This window comes from Chelonoidis abingdonii, chromosome 18 (genome assembly GCF_003597395.2).
Source record: "Chelonoidis abingdonii isolate Lonesome George chromosome 18, CheloAbing_2.0, whole genome shotgun sequence".
Classification (NCBI taxonomy): Eukaryota; Metazoa; Chordata; order Testudines; family Testudinidae; genus Chelonoidis; species Chelonoidis abingdonii.
Window position 1 is genome coordinate 14261858 of NC_133786.1, and position 17171 is coordinate 14279028.

At 40.9% G+C, this 17171-nt stretch overlaps 1 protein-coding gene across 1 annotated transcript; it reads right to left on the reverse strand.

The window, feature by feature from the left end:
- Positions 1-5096: 5096 nt before the first annotated feature.
- Positions 5097-7427, reverse strand: BTG4 (BTG anti-proliferation factor 4). The gene is made up of 3 exons (XM_032780863.2): positions 7354-7427; positions 6036-6234; positions 5097-5513 (listed from the first exon to the last, which is right to left on the reverse strand). Exons 1-3 carry the CDS (start codon positions 7425-7427, stop codon positions 5322-5324), a joined length of 465 nt encoding a protein of 154 aa, XP_032636754.2. The 3' UTR covers positions 5097-5321.
- Between the last annotated feature and the right edge of the window lie 9744 nt (positions 7428-17171).

Consider the following 17171-nt stretch of genomic DNA (forward strand, 5'->3'; position numbering starts at 1 on the left):
AAGCAGCAGAAAGCTCCAACGGAATGTATACTCATCCCTTCAGTACAAACTATACTAATTCAGAAATACCTGCAACATGCTTCCGTCACTGGGTGGTAGCGTTGGGGACAACTATATTTCTAACAACCTACTACCCAGTGCATGGAAGTCTCAAGTGGTTGGGGAAATTTATTCAGAGTTTTGAGCTGGGGTATCATTGCAAAATAAGACCTGCATATTGCCACTCCTGGCCCAGAAAATTTAGCCATTATCTAGATCTCTGTGTGTGGGATTCAGCTTGGGCCACTGCAGATTCATAGAATTCAAAGCCAAAAGGGGCCACTGTAATAATACAGGCCAGAGGACTTCCCCAAAATAATTGTTGTTTGAGCTAGAACGTGTCTTTTTTTTTAAATGATCCAATTTTGATTTAAAAATTGGCAGTGACGGAGAATCCATCACAATCTTTGGTAATAGTTTCAATGGTTAATTACTCTCACTGTTAAAAGTTTAGCCTTATTTCCAGTCTGAATTTGTCTAGCTTTAATTTCCAGCCATTGGATCTTGGAGATACATTGGTGGATAACTGGTATCTCCTCAGGCACACGAACAGAGATGTGATTCCCCAAAGGACTGCCTGCAAAAGGCTATCCTTGGTACTCTTGCAAAAGCTGGACTAGCTGCATTGCTCAGATCCCAGCACAGTGCAAATACCTCACACAGAACTCTGCTGGTTCTGCTCATGCCTGACCTGATACTCTAATCATGAGTGTATCCTGAAGAGAGACTGTTAAGAGTGCCACATTAACCCACATTGTGTGGTGCATTTGTGATCTGCACACACATTCTCAAAGGGCTAACTTAAAGCAAATAAACTAATTTCTTTTGTGATGTGAATCTAGGCCTCCAGAGCTGAAAAGTTATTGTTTTAACCCATTGTCCATCTACTCTCCTTTTCCTCTCCCTTCTCCTTGTTAATTATTACTTTTATGAATGTTAGCTTTAAATATTTCTTGGACAAATCCATTCAGGCTTTTAAAAATAATTCATCTTCATGTCTAGGTACTAAAGGCCTGTCTCAGTGAAATGTTCTCCCTTAGACTCCGGATGTCAGCAGTTCTCCAGGACAATAAATCCTCTGTGAAGATAAGTGAGATCCTGTTGAAGGGAGAACCATTCTCTGAGGAGAAATTAGATCTCATCTCTCAGCTTTTGGATGCAAAAGTAAAATCCACCAGAGAGATGGAGGTGTCCGAGGAGGTAAGTAAAAAGGTTATGAACCCTGGTATGTTTCAGTGTCCCCAACCTTCTTACTGCTTCACAGACTGGAATTCTAAATCAGATCTTAAACTCACATTTCTCACATCATTGTTCAGTAAAATCAGCTTTGTGCAGAGGGCCAGCACTAGCCCTAGGCACAATTTAAGCTCTCAGGTGGGACTTAAACGTAGGGTGACCAGATGTCCCAAGTTCATAAGGACAGTCCCAGTTTTTGGGTCTCTCTCTTATATAGGCTTCTATTACCTCCCCATCTCCTGTCCCGATTTTTCATACTTGCTGTCTGGTCACCCTACTTAAATGGTACACAATTCTGGCTCTGCACAGAGGTGAATTTCACCCTAACTGGTGTACATATTCAACATAGTCGGAGGCCTGCTCAGTGCTGGGCCTGCTAAGACATCCTTAGAGTTAGGGTTAACAGCAGTGGAGCTAAACCAATTGTCCAAGCTGCACGATGGGTTTATTTAAAGCTACTGCCACAAATTTCAGAACTAAAGCAAGCAACAGTGTCCCAAAGGCAGACAAATCCCTGCTGCATTCAGTGTTTAAAGAATAAATGTGACATCTTAGCATTCAGGTGATGCAGTTGAACATTAAACACACTGTAAATCATATGACGCTTCTAACCCCAGCAGCTTCCTTTTGTTTTCCATGTCAAATGACCTTTGCTGGCTGGCTTTCATTAAAGATATTTGCTCAAAGAAAAGACAACATAAAGGTCTCCTTCTATCTAGTTTTCTACCAAACTAAATAAGGCCTGTCACAATGTCTGACATGATTGTAGGGTTTTTTTAAACAAGCACTAGATGAAATCCTCAGCTGGTCAATTGCAGTCACTAAAGCTATGCTGACTTACACCAGCTAAGGATCTGGCCCAGTATTTTTTTTTAAAGGAATAGTAATTCTATTCATTTGCTTGCTTAGCATCTTAACATCACCTGTTACATTGTGAATGGACAAATGTGCAGGGATTGACTCGAATTGCTCATGTTTCATTAGACTTAGAGGTATAGCAGGGTTATGGAAGAGAGAATTGTTGTTTCTGTAACAAGTCTTATTCAGATTGCCTCAAAAGCTGACATTTCATCTGAAAACGTTTTGGGCGAGGAGGAATTCAGAATATCCCAGGGCAGTGTAAAAAGCTGTGTCTTTGAAGATAAATTGCAGACAGAGTCCATAAAAGGCTTTTAAAACCAATACTGATGTGTCCTCCCTTTGTATCCCTATTGTCTGGTGCATGAAGAGGAATAGGAACCTCTTACTCCATACAAATCTTGAGGACCTGCTGAAGAATAAACTAGCTGCAAAGAAGAAAGAGTGTTTTACCCACACCTCAGCTGGTAGGAAAGAGAACAACTTTGGTGCGAGGACAAGGTAGAAATGATTTTTAGATGTTCTAATAAGTGGTATGCAAATATTCTCAGTGTTCTGACACAGAGCAAGTCTATTCTATGACTCCTCAGTTGGTCCTGACATCACCATATGATACAGAGCTGATCTGCCTAGTCAGAAAGTCTCAGGCACAATGAGATGAATAAAGAACAGCAGGTCAAGTTCTCTGCTGGTGTAACTCCATTGACATCATGGTTCAGCAGTGAACATGCTGCAGCAGTTTTGGGCCCTGAATTTCATGCCTATGTCACAAACACTGACTTGTCAATCTTTTCCTTCGCTTCTTGCCGTCCTGCCACCACTATCTGTCTTATCTAGATTAAGCTTCTGCCAAGTAGTCCTCATCTGAGTCCCATTCTCCATGGCAGAAGCAGGGATGTTGCTTTAGCTGTGGCATTCCTACTGTGTGTCTTTTTTAAGTCATAAGCATTTGCTTCTATTTCTTCAGGCCAGAAGAGGAAAGCTGCTCTTACTTCAGCCTTTCGGAAATGGAAGATCAGTTGGATACATTAACTGAGGAGCTGGTGAAAGTCATAGAGAAAGAACATTTAATCTATGCAGCTAGTGAAGATTTTCTCTCTGGTTTGAAGAAAGACCGTTTGGTAAAGCAAATTGAAATATTAGAAGGGAAATTAGTAAAAGGCAGAGAGATGTTTAGTTAATAACAGCAAAGAAAAAAAATTGATGACTTCCTTCTAGTTTGTGTGTCTGCACTCACCTTCAGCCTTTACACACACACACAGTTTATTCCAAGACAGGTGCTTTTAAATCAGATTTAATGCATCAGTTTGAAAAACAATGCTTTTATGGTAACTTAAAAACTAACAAGGCGTAAGACTAATGGACTTCTTGATTTCTTCTGAAATATCCCTTATCACTAATAAGCAGTCAAAATATTTTGGTTATTTTCATTGCACAAGCACATGAAATCTCAGTAAACTATCAACTTAGCAAAGGAGTGCAGGTGGTATTTTAGAACTGAACTCCTATCTCATCTGTTCTGGTGCTTAATAAACTTGTTTTGATAACACTATACAGCACTAACCACTAGAAACATTTGTGACTGTCTTCTCCCTTAGCCATAGCCTTTAAGTTTACAGGAAGACAGGTTCCTGTCCCATAGAAATCGTAGTTCTGAAAGGTGCTGAGTACCTCTCACTTAGATGGACTTCAGTGTAAGCTGAAGGCTAGATCCTCAGCAAGGTATCTAAGCTCTTAACGTCTGGGCTAAAGTGCCCTTAACTCCTTGCAGCATCAAGCCCTAGTTCACACTGGTGTTACACAAAAAGAATCTGAAGGAAAACAAAAGGAGCAGATGGCATCATACAGGAGATCAGCAACGCAGAAGATGATTTTGTATATGGATTTGAGTGAGATTATTTCTGTTGCAATGGTTGTGAATCATTTAATGTCTTTTCTCTAATACTGTCAAACATCTGACATGACTGTATCCAGTTCCTTCTATATTCTTCATTGAGTGATTTGATTGTTGTGTCCTATTAAAATAGGTACCTGTTATATCTTTTTTAGAGTTCCTAGATCAAACTAAACTGTAATTTATAAGTTGCATTCATTTGTGAAAATGCAAACAAAAAAGTTTTGAAAACAAAAACCTAAATGTAGCTCAGAACTGAAGTGGCAAGTGTCCAGGCTCTGAAGTGTACCGCAGAAGTGAACAGAAAGCACTGCTCCTGCATTTCCAGCACTACTTTAAGTCAGTCACCTACCAGACTGAGATTATCCAATAAGTTAACAGTTTCCTGAAGCACTCTGTTAGATTGCTATATTACTAGCAACACTGCGGGCTCTTTACGAAGACTTCTGAATAGAAATACTGCCCACTTTACCACAAAAGATGGAGTCCCCTTCGCTTTTGTGGGGGGATCATGTGGAGCCTATTAATCAACAGCAATTTTGTTTGAGAAACAGTTGCATGACTACATATATTCTTTTAAAGAAAAAAAAAAATCTATGTATAGATGACAGTCAAGGCCTATGTAGATCCTTGCTACATATACTAAGAAACATGGAATTAAGCTGGACTTGTTTTGGCTACCTTTGAGCCCAAGAAGATCCACCCAAACATCTGGAGCCACAGGAGAATTCCAGGATCCAATACAGAATTTTTTTGGCTGTAGCTGTGATGGAGAGAGGTAGGCTTCTGCATTCTCTCCCTTGGACCATGCCAACCACAAAGTATGTTTAGGTCACATATGCTTGTCTAAGTCACTGAATCTTTAAACAAAGATTTCTGTTGAATTCTATCCTAAGGAAGTGTCAGTTTAGGATGCTCTTATAAAGAGCTTTCAGTAGAGGAGGAAAAACTCTTTTGGTGTTCACCCTTCACATACCTGGTTATAAGTCACACGTGCAATTTTTTAAAAACCACAACTAAATTTATTAGTCGCCACATTTCCTTTTTAAGTAACAAATAGAATTACTAATTTTCAGTATCTCTTATCAGAGCAATATAAAAATACATTAAAAGTTTAATAAAATCTTTACATTTCAGGTACATAAAACTAGGGAGAGAGAAATAAGACAAGAGAAGGCAGAATTAAGTGCTTTTCTGATTGGACAGGTTTTGTGGAAGCATCAAGCTTCCTACCACAGAGTCCAGTATTTTAGTGACCCATAAGAGCCAGGGTTAGAGTGGTGCAGGCACTGCTCTATCGGTTGGTGTTCACCCAATGATATCGGTCCATACGAGGTCCAGAAAAAGCAGCCATTGGCCAGTAGCATTTGAAGCCCTTGTGCTGGGCATAGTAAACACTTGCCTGATGAAGTCCACTGGTTGCGTAGGTCTTCTTCCGCGGATACCGAGACCATGGCTGAATAGGCAGCTTGCAGTAGTCACTGAACTAAGAACAAAAACGAGTCCTTGTGGCACCTTAAAGACTAAAATTTATTTGGGCATAAGCTTTGTGGGCTAAAACCCACTTCAACAGATGCATGCAATGGAAAAAAAAACAAGCAGAATATATATTATAGCATATGAAAGGATGGGAGTTGCCTTACCAAGTGGGGGGGGGGTCAGTGCTAATGATCCAATTCAATTAAGGTGGAAGTGGCCTATTCAACAGTTGACAAGAAGGGGTGAATAGGAATAGATTCTAAAGATTTGTATTGAGCTTGGCCTCAAATTCCTTCTCAAGTATTACAGTTAGTGTAGAGATATAGTCACTGCTTATTCATGCACATTTGTTGATTTGAGGTGACAGGAGGATCAAGAGCAGTACAGGCAGCCAGAGCAGTACTGACAGAAGAATTGGATTAGGATAGTTTGGTCTGTCTTCCCCAGTAGATCATATTATAGGACAGATTCTAGCCCTTTCCCCCTTTACAGCAGGAAAGAAAGTTAGGATACACCACCAGCATCTTACCTGATAGACACTGTTAGGGTTGCTGACAGTAGGGATAGCTTTAGCTTTCTTAGTATAACCCTCCTCATCTGAGGAGGTGCCAGAATGAGAATCTGAGGTTGCTCTGTCAACAGCATGGCTGATGCGTTGAGAGAGTTCTCGGTCCTCCTGAGCACCTTCAAAGTGAACGACTGTGAAAGGCAGATTCTTCTCTCCATACCTAGAGCAAGGTGGGGGGAGGGGGGGAGGAAAGAGTTGGCTCAGTTTCTTGCATAATAAAGCTTCGCACTAATACTGTACAGGCCCACTGCTATTTACTTGCAGACCCACAGGTATGACATTACTCTCTACTGTCTTTATGGTGGAGCCCCAGGCTTTTAGTACACTGCTATTACTTCTTTCCCATTAGTGGCAAGATGCCACTGTTGCATGTTTGTGGATTAGCAAGATACTAATTCAAGAGGTTCTGCTGTATTCCAGACTGAAGGGACTCCTCCTATAGAGAGGGTTGGTGAAGAGTTATGAGAAGTTTCAGAGCTAGTCTACACTGACAGTCTTAAAGTGCTGCCATGGCAGCACTTTAAACGTGGCTTCTGTAGTTGCAGCAGAAGAATGCACACCACACCTCCACAAGGGGCACAGCTCCCAGCGATGGTGCAGTCTACGCTGGTGCTTTACAGCGCTGAAACTTGTAGAGCTCAGGGTTTCTTCCACACTGCTGAGTGAGAAAGTTGTACCACTGAGAAGTGCCAGTGTAGACAAGCCCTTAGTTGAGGCGTGGACGGCAGCACCAGTCCTTGACATTTTAGAGTGAACAAAGTGATCTTGTCTAATCGAGTGTTGACCTAGTTATAGTGCAGCGGTCCCACCTTTCAGAGTGTGTTGCTGAGGTCTTGCCTTTATTTCACTCGCGTGCCTAGTTTAATACATTTTAAGAATGTCTCTCTTCTACATCAGTCTAATAAGATCGTAACCGATGTTTGCTGGTATATAAAGGTTATCAAGGTCTTAAATGACGTAGAAGCTCCATTCAACTGATTAAATGCAGAGCCCTCTCCCAGACTGTGGCCAGCGATGCCTAGGCGTGCTTGAGTGCCACTCGCAAAATCAAGCTCACGTGCTGCCTTTGGCAGTATGCCAATAGTGCCCTAGCCCCGAGTTATAGGAGCATGTAAGAAAAATCCAGTTCCTGATCTATGCTCTTTTGCAAATCCATCTTTTTAGATCAGTCCACATCTGCTGCCTCTGGAATGCATTTAATGCCAGATCTGAGCTCGTGGATGACGAGGAGCACGACTAAGGAATTACGCGCTGACGCTGAGTCTCAGGGCGTCTCCACCTGCAGCCAACATCAAACTGGATCAAGCCCTCATGGGTGATCCTCTGTGGCAAGCCAAGGTTATCAAACTCCATCATTACTCTGCATAACAAGCTTGATTCCAGTAACAGGATTAAGGTTGGTGCCTGATGTTTGTTGATTCCGATATACAGCCTAAGGGAGTAATGAAGCGGAGAGTATTATGTCACAGGCTTGGTTTACTGCAGTGTCACTCAAATCCTGGTTCACAAGATCAGAACCTTTAGCTCAATCTGATGTATTTTAAATTCAGATTCTGGGCCTAAATGTTTGCGAATATAGCCTGTGTTGCACGAATCAGTTGCCATACCAAACATTTTGTCATTTGTTATTTTGCCGTGTCAGCCACTTCTCACTCAAGTGGATTAACTAGTAGATGTGTACTTGCAGTAGTATGGCAAGGCCCTGATGATTTTTCTCATCCAGAAATATTTATCTTTCCTTTACTGTGCAGCCAGGGTGCTTAAGCCACATTCGCTCTTATTCCTGTGGCCTTCTATTCATCCTATCAAGCTGAAGGAGAAAAAGTTTGCTTAGATTACCGCTCTTCAGTTGATTTGTTTGCAGCAGTTGCTGCCTCATTGGCTTTACTGTATCGTGTTATTATTCGTGAGTAGTTCCCAATCTTTACATGGTCTGTTCTCAGAGCCTTACATCTCGCCGTAGTTCCAGCTTGCCTAGAGTGCTGGTGCCCCCTCTCTCTATACACAAGCTATGCCGACGGCAACGTTTTCTGTACTCGGCTCTCGTCCCTAGATGGGTTGTCTAGGTACAGTAGCCTTCTTATATCTTTCAAACACGTATCATTGTCCAGCTAGCTGCAAAGTTTCCTCAGTTTTTGTTGACTTGGCTCAGTTGTTGCTTTCTTCTTGCACAGCCTGTGTGATGAAAAAGATCTGTGGCAGCAATTTATCTTTCATTTTTTTATATCTGGAGTGCAGGAACTGTACTAGCTTGTTAGCATCCTAGCGAGAGACGATAGAACTATGTGAAGAACACTAACTCGCCTTAAAGGTACTAGTGAAGTCTCACTGAATGGGCAAAAACGCGGACTACCATGACGCAGCAAAAGCCAACAAAGAACCTTCAGACGATCATTGAGGTCAGAAGTTACACTGAGTGTTTGATAAACAACACAAGACTTATGTATTAAGCACGATGCTGTCTTTCTTATTGTCTAAGGAAGACTTTGGTTGTCTTTACACTATTGCTGCCCATGTCAGACTTTATGAATTCAGATCCTTCCCCAGAGCCACCATTTTGTTTTAAAGGATAGAGATTTTTAGATGGTTTTGATTTTTGAAGCCTTTTAGGTGCATCACCATGACTTTTCAAACTCGTCTCTGCACATGCCAGGCGTATTTGCATTTCTAATAAAAAAAAAGAAAAAAAAATTTTTAAAGGGCTCAGTATAATTCTAGGAACTAGATTTAAAAAATAGCTACCAAATATCAAAACTCACAAGAGTCAAAAGTTGTCACCCCTATAATTAGTTGTATGAATTAATAATGAAGGATTTTAGCTAGGCTACTGTTCTCAGTTTATTTAGAGCAACCCAATAGAAAAGACTATCACTCCAAGAATGAGCATTACTTTAACAAGTACCACGTTGCAGGCACCACAAGCTTATAAGCAAGTGTGGAGTACAAGAAAAAGTTATTAAAATAATCTAGTCTTGCCTAATAGGTTGCTCCTGTTTACACAGAAGTTACCTAGTTACAGATGCTGTTCACATTAGTTACCACTGAAGCATTAAGCACTGCAGAAAAACATACAGAGATTAGAGAAATAGAAGGCAAGGTAGTGTTCCCACACAACAATTATTTTTGGTGTGCTAGAGTCAAGAGCAAGCAACATATATTAGGGAGTTATATCACTTCATTAACCCTCATTCCACCATGGAGTGAATATATAGTGTCATAGTATAGTCCTTTTCCATGCCATAAAGGAGTAAATATTACCTTTAAAAGGGATCCTGTCAGATTAAAAACTGATAAAACTCCAGCTACTTTAAAACTGTCATATACTTTAACTACAATAAACAATTCAAAATATGTTCAACAAAAACATGTGTTTGTTGTCTTACTAAACCATACACTCAGAAACCACCCTCACACATACCAACTGTCACCACTTACTTTTATAAGCTCTGATCCCTTCTACATTACAATTTTCTGCTTCAGGTGTATATAGAACTAGAACTCAACTGGCTGTTAAGAGCTTAACAACCAACAGGTGTGTTCCATTATGCTGAATATAACTTGCTTTTTTCCAAGTCTGTAACAGTCTGGTTAGTTTTTCCAGGCTTGAGGACAGCTCTGTACAGCTCCTTAACTTGCCTCTTCCATCAACAGGAGTTAATACATTAAAATATATTATCTCATCTACTTTGTTTCTCTCATATCTTGGGACCAAAGCAGCTACAACACTGCAAACATTCAAGACTACTGTCAATGTATCTGTTTTCAACACCCATAAGGCTTCCTTTCTGAAGTTCATTTGATTAATTCAGTACTTTCATTAGTAATGTTTATCTATGTAATACCCATTAATTTTAGTATGTGTGGGGAATATATATAATCAAGAGAAGCAATACCAGATTAAATAATTAATCATTAATGTTATTCTCTATAACTGCTAATGCAGAATTGAAACAGACTACTTATTTTCCCTGTGTAACCCTCAACTTAGTCATTATATATCTTTGAAAATTGTATTACTTTGCATTTATCATTAAAATAATATTATTTACTTCAATCAATATGTATATTTTTATATTACAATAATTGATATTTTTCTGAAACACTTTTATAAAGAATAAAGAAGAGCTTTAGAGATTATTTTTAAAGGGTTTAGAAGAAGGCATGTTTTCAAAGGCGAGCCCTTTGTTGTTTAGGAGTTTGGATAATAATTAGCTAATGGCATATGGAGAAAGAAGCTGATTCTCTTCGTCTGTTTGGGACCTATTGCCATCTCTAAGACATGCATTGCCATTTCCAGACAGTAAGAAAGGAAAGACTAAGCTAAAAACAGGTTAGCATCCAAATAGCATTTCCATTGCTAGAAACAATTTAAAATAAAGTATAGATATGAAGAAATCTATAGTCCCAATCATGCAAAGATCTATTCACTTGCTAAACCTCACACACGAGTGATCTCATTGACATCAGTGGGCTTTGTCAGGTATGTGAAGTGAAGAGTGTTCCCAAGCCTTTGCAGGACAGGAGCCTAAATCTGCATTTTATGCATGGCTTTGTATTTGTGGATTTCTTTTGCTACTCACCAATAACTCCTTGTTTTATACTAGTGTCCTCTTGTGCCACTTGAAAGCTCAGTGTTTTCAATTTAAACTCCTGTTTTAAAGGGACAGCAATAGATAAAGAGAAGATAAGCCTCCATGGATTTATCATTTTTCCATTTCCTATTCCTCTCCTGCCTACGTACCTGTATGACTTCTATTACCATATAACCTAAGCACGTCACAATAGCTGTGTGATATGGCCTAGTAGCTAGTACACTAGAGTGGGACTCAGATCACCTATGTTCTATTCATGGCTGTGCCACTGGCCCGTGGGTGACTTTGGGCAGGTCATTTCACCTCTTTGTGCCTCAGTTTTCCCATCTTTAAAATGGGGATAATTATACTGGCCTCCTTTGTGAAGCTCTTCAACTTCTACTCATGAAAAGTATTATGTAAAAGCTAGGTATTATTATCCCTGCTGTATAGATGGAGAAACCTAAAGCACAGGGGAGGGAAATGACTCTTCAGAAAGTCAGTTTTCAAGCCAGGAACTGAACCTCCATCTTCTCTAGCCTAGTTGTGTTTTATCCACAGCCTTCATTCCCAGGAAATGCCCTGCAATGCACAGAGCAATGTATGATGATAAATATTGATTTTGTTTGTTATATGGGTAAAGCTTGAGTCATTCTTTCTCTTTCACATATAATATAAAGTGGCAATAGCTGTCAGTGCACGGCTTTCTGGAGGATGTTGCTTAACTGCAGGAAACAATTAAAATGTATTACCATGTAGATTTTCCCTAATTCCCCACAGGGCTTAACAGGAGTCTTAGTTCCTTGCTGTGGAGCCCATAGGGATTTTCACTTTCAGTTGATCCCAAGGCACATTACACACCAAAATTTGCACTGGGCAAGGAGTAAGACACTCACAAACAGGCACCTTTAGGCACAACTGTCTGTGGCACACTGGACTTTCCTGAAAGAGGTTTGAATTGCCTTCTAAAGATTAAAAATAGCTTTAAAGAGGTGAGATTTTGGTGGGTAGCTTTCTGGGTTGAATGCCTCAGACAAAAGTTGCAACCACATCAGTTTCTAAATATCTGTTGTGTGAAGGTTCCAAATGGAGGGCATCTTTTAATTGTACTAATTTTGCTAACAGGATCAAAAATGGAACAGAGGGAGGCCCTTTGTGGCCAGAGGGGAGGGAGAGAGCAGGGAAGAGTTGTAGCAGAGAAAAACAGCTAGGGACAGGTGAGGAAGCAAGTTTGATATGATCTCATTCAGTACTTAACCCAGGCTATCATCTCACAGCCCTGGGGTTGGTCTGTGGTGCCCATTCCTACCTTTTACTCTAAATACTTAAGGGCAGGAATCTGTCACTTGTTGATAACATTTTACCACTGTACAGTGAGTGACAATGATTAGCATCTATCCATAAAAAAAATATTTGCCCCTCTCCTGGAGACGTTTATCTTATTTTAGGCATAGACAAAGAAAAATGGAGTAACATCAGGACAATTTAGGGATTAGGTTAGGTCATCCCTGTAAAATTTCAACCTATTTTAATTTAGAGTAAGTATTAAAGAGAAACTGATATTTACTGTCTAAAATTACAGAGTATACGCAATATGCCATTGACATCAATAGGAGTTTTGTCATTGGCTTCAACACAGGATCTGATCCTAAACCAGTAATATTTCAACAATCATTCAGATACTCTCTTTGAGCTTCCCCATTGAAATACAGTTTCGTTTTGGATTGGTGAAGCACATCAGCTGATGGAACTTTGAACCGTCTCCTGGCTATTACTTTCTCTGACTTGTCCAGACAGGCCCTGAGAGTTATGAAATAGTGAAGCAGAATAATCAAATGCCTGGATTCCACAAAAGGACAATCAAACAGAAGCCTAAGTTCCCTCAACACCTCCTTTTGTTCAGCTATTTGTACTGATATTTAATGTGCAAACTGTAAATCAGCTGTAAACAAACTCTGCACCTGAGAAACCAAACCAAAAAAAGCACGCAGCAATGGGACTATTCACAGAGTAAGCTACTACTCTTTGGGAGTCAAAGCTGAAGCATCTGGCCCTAGATTCAGCTAAACTCAGCCACATTAGAAGTCACGTGTCAAACAGAAAAGACAACTAAGTAAGGTCCTTGGCAACTTTATATTCTTCCTGATGGCATAAGATATTGAAGTTATCATTGATTTAGACACAAGGCACTAAATGTTTTTGACAACACTTTTAACATCATCCGCCAACATGGTAATATGGAAGCACTTTTTGTTAATTATATCACTGAATGGGAGCCAGAAAAGTATAGAATTTTTCAACTTGCTGCTTTCCCACTTCAGCGAGAAAGAAAACTGCCGTTTCCAAGTCAGGCAGTTTTTTTGATTTAAAATAATTTATACTGTCACCACTTGTCACTGATTTACTTACAGGAGAGGCAGCCTTGGTTTTCTATATTTGGATAATAAACAGCTAAGAAACCCACTTCAAAGAGAAAGTTTGAAAAGAATATTCCAGTGAAAGATCCAACCAGCAAAAGCTACATATTAACAGAAACTGTTAGAATCCTGACAGCTTTTGCAAAAAAGAGGGGAGGAATAGCTCAGTGGTTTGAGCATTGGCCTGCTAAATTGTGAGTTCAATCCTTGAGGGAGCCATTTAGGGATATGGGGCAAAAATCTGTTAGATGATTTAATTGAGGATTGGGCCTGCTTTGAGCAAGGGGTTGGACTGGATGATCTCCTGAGGTCCCTTCCAACTCTAGTATTCTATAACTAAAGAATGACAACTAGCCAAATATTTTGATTAACAAGTCATAGGAGATAAATGGGGGGACATTTGGTCCCTTTACAAAAGAATGGTTTATTGAAATCACTGTCAGAAAAGTACTGCATTCCTCTTTCTGGGCACATAAAGCCTGATCCAGACCCCATTAAAATCAGTGCAAAGCTTTCCATTTACTTCAGTGGGCTTTGGATCAGACCCCTAACTCAGCACAAACATTCTTAGTTAGATTAAATTACGGATCTCCCTGATCACCAGGCAAGCCTAGGCATGAACTACAAAGGGGAAAGAGTCAGTCACAGTTTCTCTAGTAACTGCAGGCCAAACCAAGTGCTAGCACTATTTTCCTAAACCCATTGATGGTTAGGGCCACCCCAGAAGAATTTTTGCAGTTACATTATTTTACAGAGTCCATTGCTAACGAATATGGAACTGACACATCTGTGTGCAACTTACTTTTAAGAACCTTCCTTCTGCCTGTTCTGAATAATTTTTTCAAAAGAAAACATCTTTTTTATTTGGAAGCAAACTTCTTATGTCTATTTATCGAGGCATCTGCCCACACAGGTGTGATTGATAAAGACGGAGAGATCCCTACTACAGGTAAGGCATCTGAACTATAACTAATGATCTTAGTATAAAATCAGTTAACAAAGGCCATTCTGTAACAAAAAAAATTCTTGTTGGTTAAGAGGTTAATTTATCCCTGTGGGAGGAGGGCACTTTATATTTGTTTGTTCTGGCTGCATTTCAGCCTGTTGTTCAGACAGAACTTGACCTGCCTTTGGATACAATAATGTGTGAGTAATAGCACCACCTTCACAAGGTGCCATTTCAACTGTAAGCAGCAGGATGCTGCAGGGCAGGGTAATGTTGGCATTGTTGGGCAATGTGATGCTAACAAAAGACACGTTCATGTAAATCTTCTCAACAATCTCAAGGCAAAAAAATTCCTGGCTGAAGCAACATAGACATTATTTTTAATTGCAGCCATAAACCAAACATTTTAAGATGCTTTAGATAGATAGATAGATTAGATTAACGTAAATAGTAGACTTTATTATAATATGCATATAGCCAAGCTAATTACATTGATCCATATGGGCCCGATCCAAAGCCCCTTGAAGTCCAGGGAAAGACTCCCACTGACTTCAGTGGGCTTTGGCTCCTGCTCTGTAAGAGTGCTCGGGTTGTGTGCATGCGATACAAGAAATAAAGGTAGATTTCAGACAGGATATAGTGGATTTAGGATGGGTTCAACAAACACAGAACAGGTTCTTCCTCAGGAACCTGAATGTACCATGGCCCTAGCTATATATCTTTGGGTTTGAGGCCTGTTTGTATTCCCATATCTGTGAGTTGCATTGCATTTCCTGTGGTTAGAAGGGATCGTATGAGGTTTGTATGCAGGCATGTAACAATGTTGAATGGCCTCTAATATTAATTCAACTCACACTATAAAGTAGGAGTCAGGGAAGAATTGTGGTTTGCTCGTCAGGGAAGTGGTTTTAACCCATTATCCACCATGTATTGCTAGGTCTTTAAATGTGAACTTCCATTTCTAGAAACTGAAAATGCAAAGAAACTTTTAAACCAATAAGACAAAGATTTTGATGCTGGTTTGACATAGCCTATATTAAACAGGAAAAGAGAGAACACAGGGTTGACAGTTGGCTTTCTTTAAACAGGGTCTTCATGCTGTGCTCAAGCATTAGCAATTTTTCTGCTACTGTAATAATTTGGTTATTATGCCTATTCATTCACACACACACACACACACCATTTTCTCATTTCAGGCCATGATTTTCAAAAGTGACTATTGATTTTGGACACCCAGTTTGAGACACCTTAAAGGGGGTTGATTTCCAGAGGATGGGTCCTCAGCACTTTCTGAAAATCAGGGCCCGTTAAGATATCTCAAGTTGGGCACCACTATCACCAGTCACTTTTGAAAATGTTATCTTTAATGTCTCCAGTGTCTGCCTACCCAGTAGACATATACCTGCCATGCATCTCTCCTCCCAGCTCCACTTACAAGCACACTTTCTCTCCTGCGGTTTCACCTCCCATATACTATGGGGCACTACGGAGCTAGAAATCCTTCCTTGCTGCTCCCCGTTCTGGCTTCCTTTCCCCCAGTGGGGTAGGCCATGGGGAAAGAAGAGGGAGATGAGGGTGCAGCTTGCACCATGCTGGCTTTAACCACCTGCCTCCTTCTAGTGCCTAAGCACCAGCTAGGCTGACCAAACAGCAAATGTGAAAAATCGGGAGAGGGGGTGGGGAATAATAGGAGCCTATATAAGAAAAAGCCACAAATATCGGGACTGTCCCTATAAAATCAGGACATCTGCTCACCCTAGCAGCAGCAGGTTGGGTGCACATGGGGGCAGGAGAGAGAGGATCGGATGGGAGAACAGGACTGGGAGAAGGGTGGGATGCAGGACCTGGGAGAGAGACAAGGCCAGAGCGATGACAAAGAAATGCAGGGGAAGGATAGCAGTGCAGTGAGGAGACTGGAGCAATGGGCGGAAGAGACTCAGGCGAAATGTGGAGTGCACAGGACCAGGTGATGGGCAAGGATAGAGTCAGCAGTGGTGAAGAAAAAGGAAAAAAAAAATAAAGAACCAAACAGGAGGTTGGGACCAAGAGGGAAGAGGAGGAGAGAAAACACTTCAGGTAAAGACAGGGGAAGGTGAGTCTTGGAGTCTAATGCATTTGTCTGAGCTCCCAGCGCTGGCTGCTTTCTGTTTCTGCAGAGAGCTAGGCCATGCCACAGTGATCTGAGAGGTGCACCCTGAGGGGTTCTGGCTTATCCCTTGGAGCCCAGGCCTAAGGGAGGTCTCTCTGGGGAGGACAGGAGGCATGAGGAGGGAAGGGGCCTGCCAGGTGATGGGGGCAAGGAGATGCTGTGGGTGCAGGGGCTACTAATCCTGGGTGCTTTTACTTTGGAGATGGGTGAGAGCCATAAAACCAGATCCCCATGAGAGACTCTTACTCTATGCATCCGTGTATTTGTCAATCTCTTTCTAATGTGCCTCACCACAGTATATAGGCACCTTGTATAAGCCTAACAAAATCAGGTTGATCCCAGTGGCCCCCTTAGGTCCATCCCGTTCTCATTTACACAGGACTCACTCTGGTCCTAAACAAGATTCACTCCTCTCCATTTACCACTCTGGAGTCACACTGGATTTTCATCTGGGTAACTGAGATGCCAAATCTAATTCCTGGGTTCTCCCATTCTGTCTGCTGTCATTGTTATCTCTTGTTACACACTAGGAGACTTAGATCAGAGCTGTTTAAAAATCTAACATGAGGACAAAAAACTAAACTAGGGAAAGTGAAAGGGCAAGCACAGCCATGGCTAGCACACAAGGAGTTAGGAAGACAAGCTCTGGGGAAGCACCAGTCTTAGACAGAAGTAATCTATGAACTAGTCTCAGAAATGATGGTGAGTTAAGAATCAAGTTGAATACCATAACCCAGACTGTCCCAATTGTAATTCCCAAGCTGTAGCCACTGCATTAAAGGAGAGTGGTGATATCTCTTTCCGTTCAGTCTATGTTCCGTATTTGTTTTAACCATGGAAACTTCTTGCACAATAAAGCCTCCCATCATAAAGTCAAGCCGTCCATTTCAGAGCAGTGACCCATCCTCCATTCACAAGCCCCACCTGAGTGTCCATGACGACAGAGTGTATACAAAGGTTCCAGGCCTAGGGGAGCCCCACAACCAATGCTGGGGACAGTCTAGCTGAGGATTC

Bases quoted from the DNA above. Each gene is read 5' to 3' on its own strand.
- BTG4 (XM_032780863.2), bottom strand. From the start codon at position 7,427: ATGGAGTTTGATAACCTTGGCTTGCCACAGAGGATCACCCATGAGGGC. The intron at 6,235-7,353 runs GTGGAGACGCCC...ACCTTGCTCTAG, and splicing joins CAGTTTGATGTTGGCTGCAG to GTATGGAGAGAAGAATCTGC. The intron at 5,514-6,035 runs GTAAGATGCTGG...TTTTGTTCTTAG, and splicing joins ACCCTAACAGTGTCTATCAG to TTCAGTGACTACTGCAAGCT.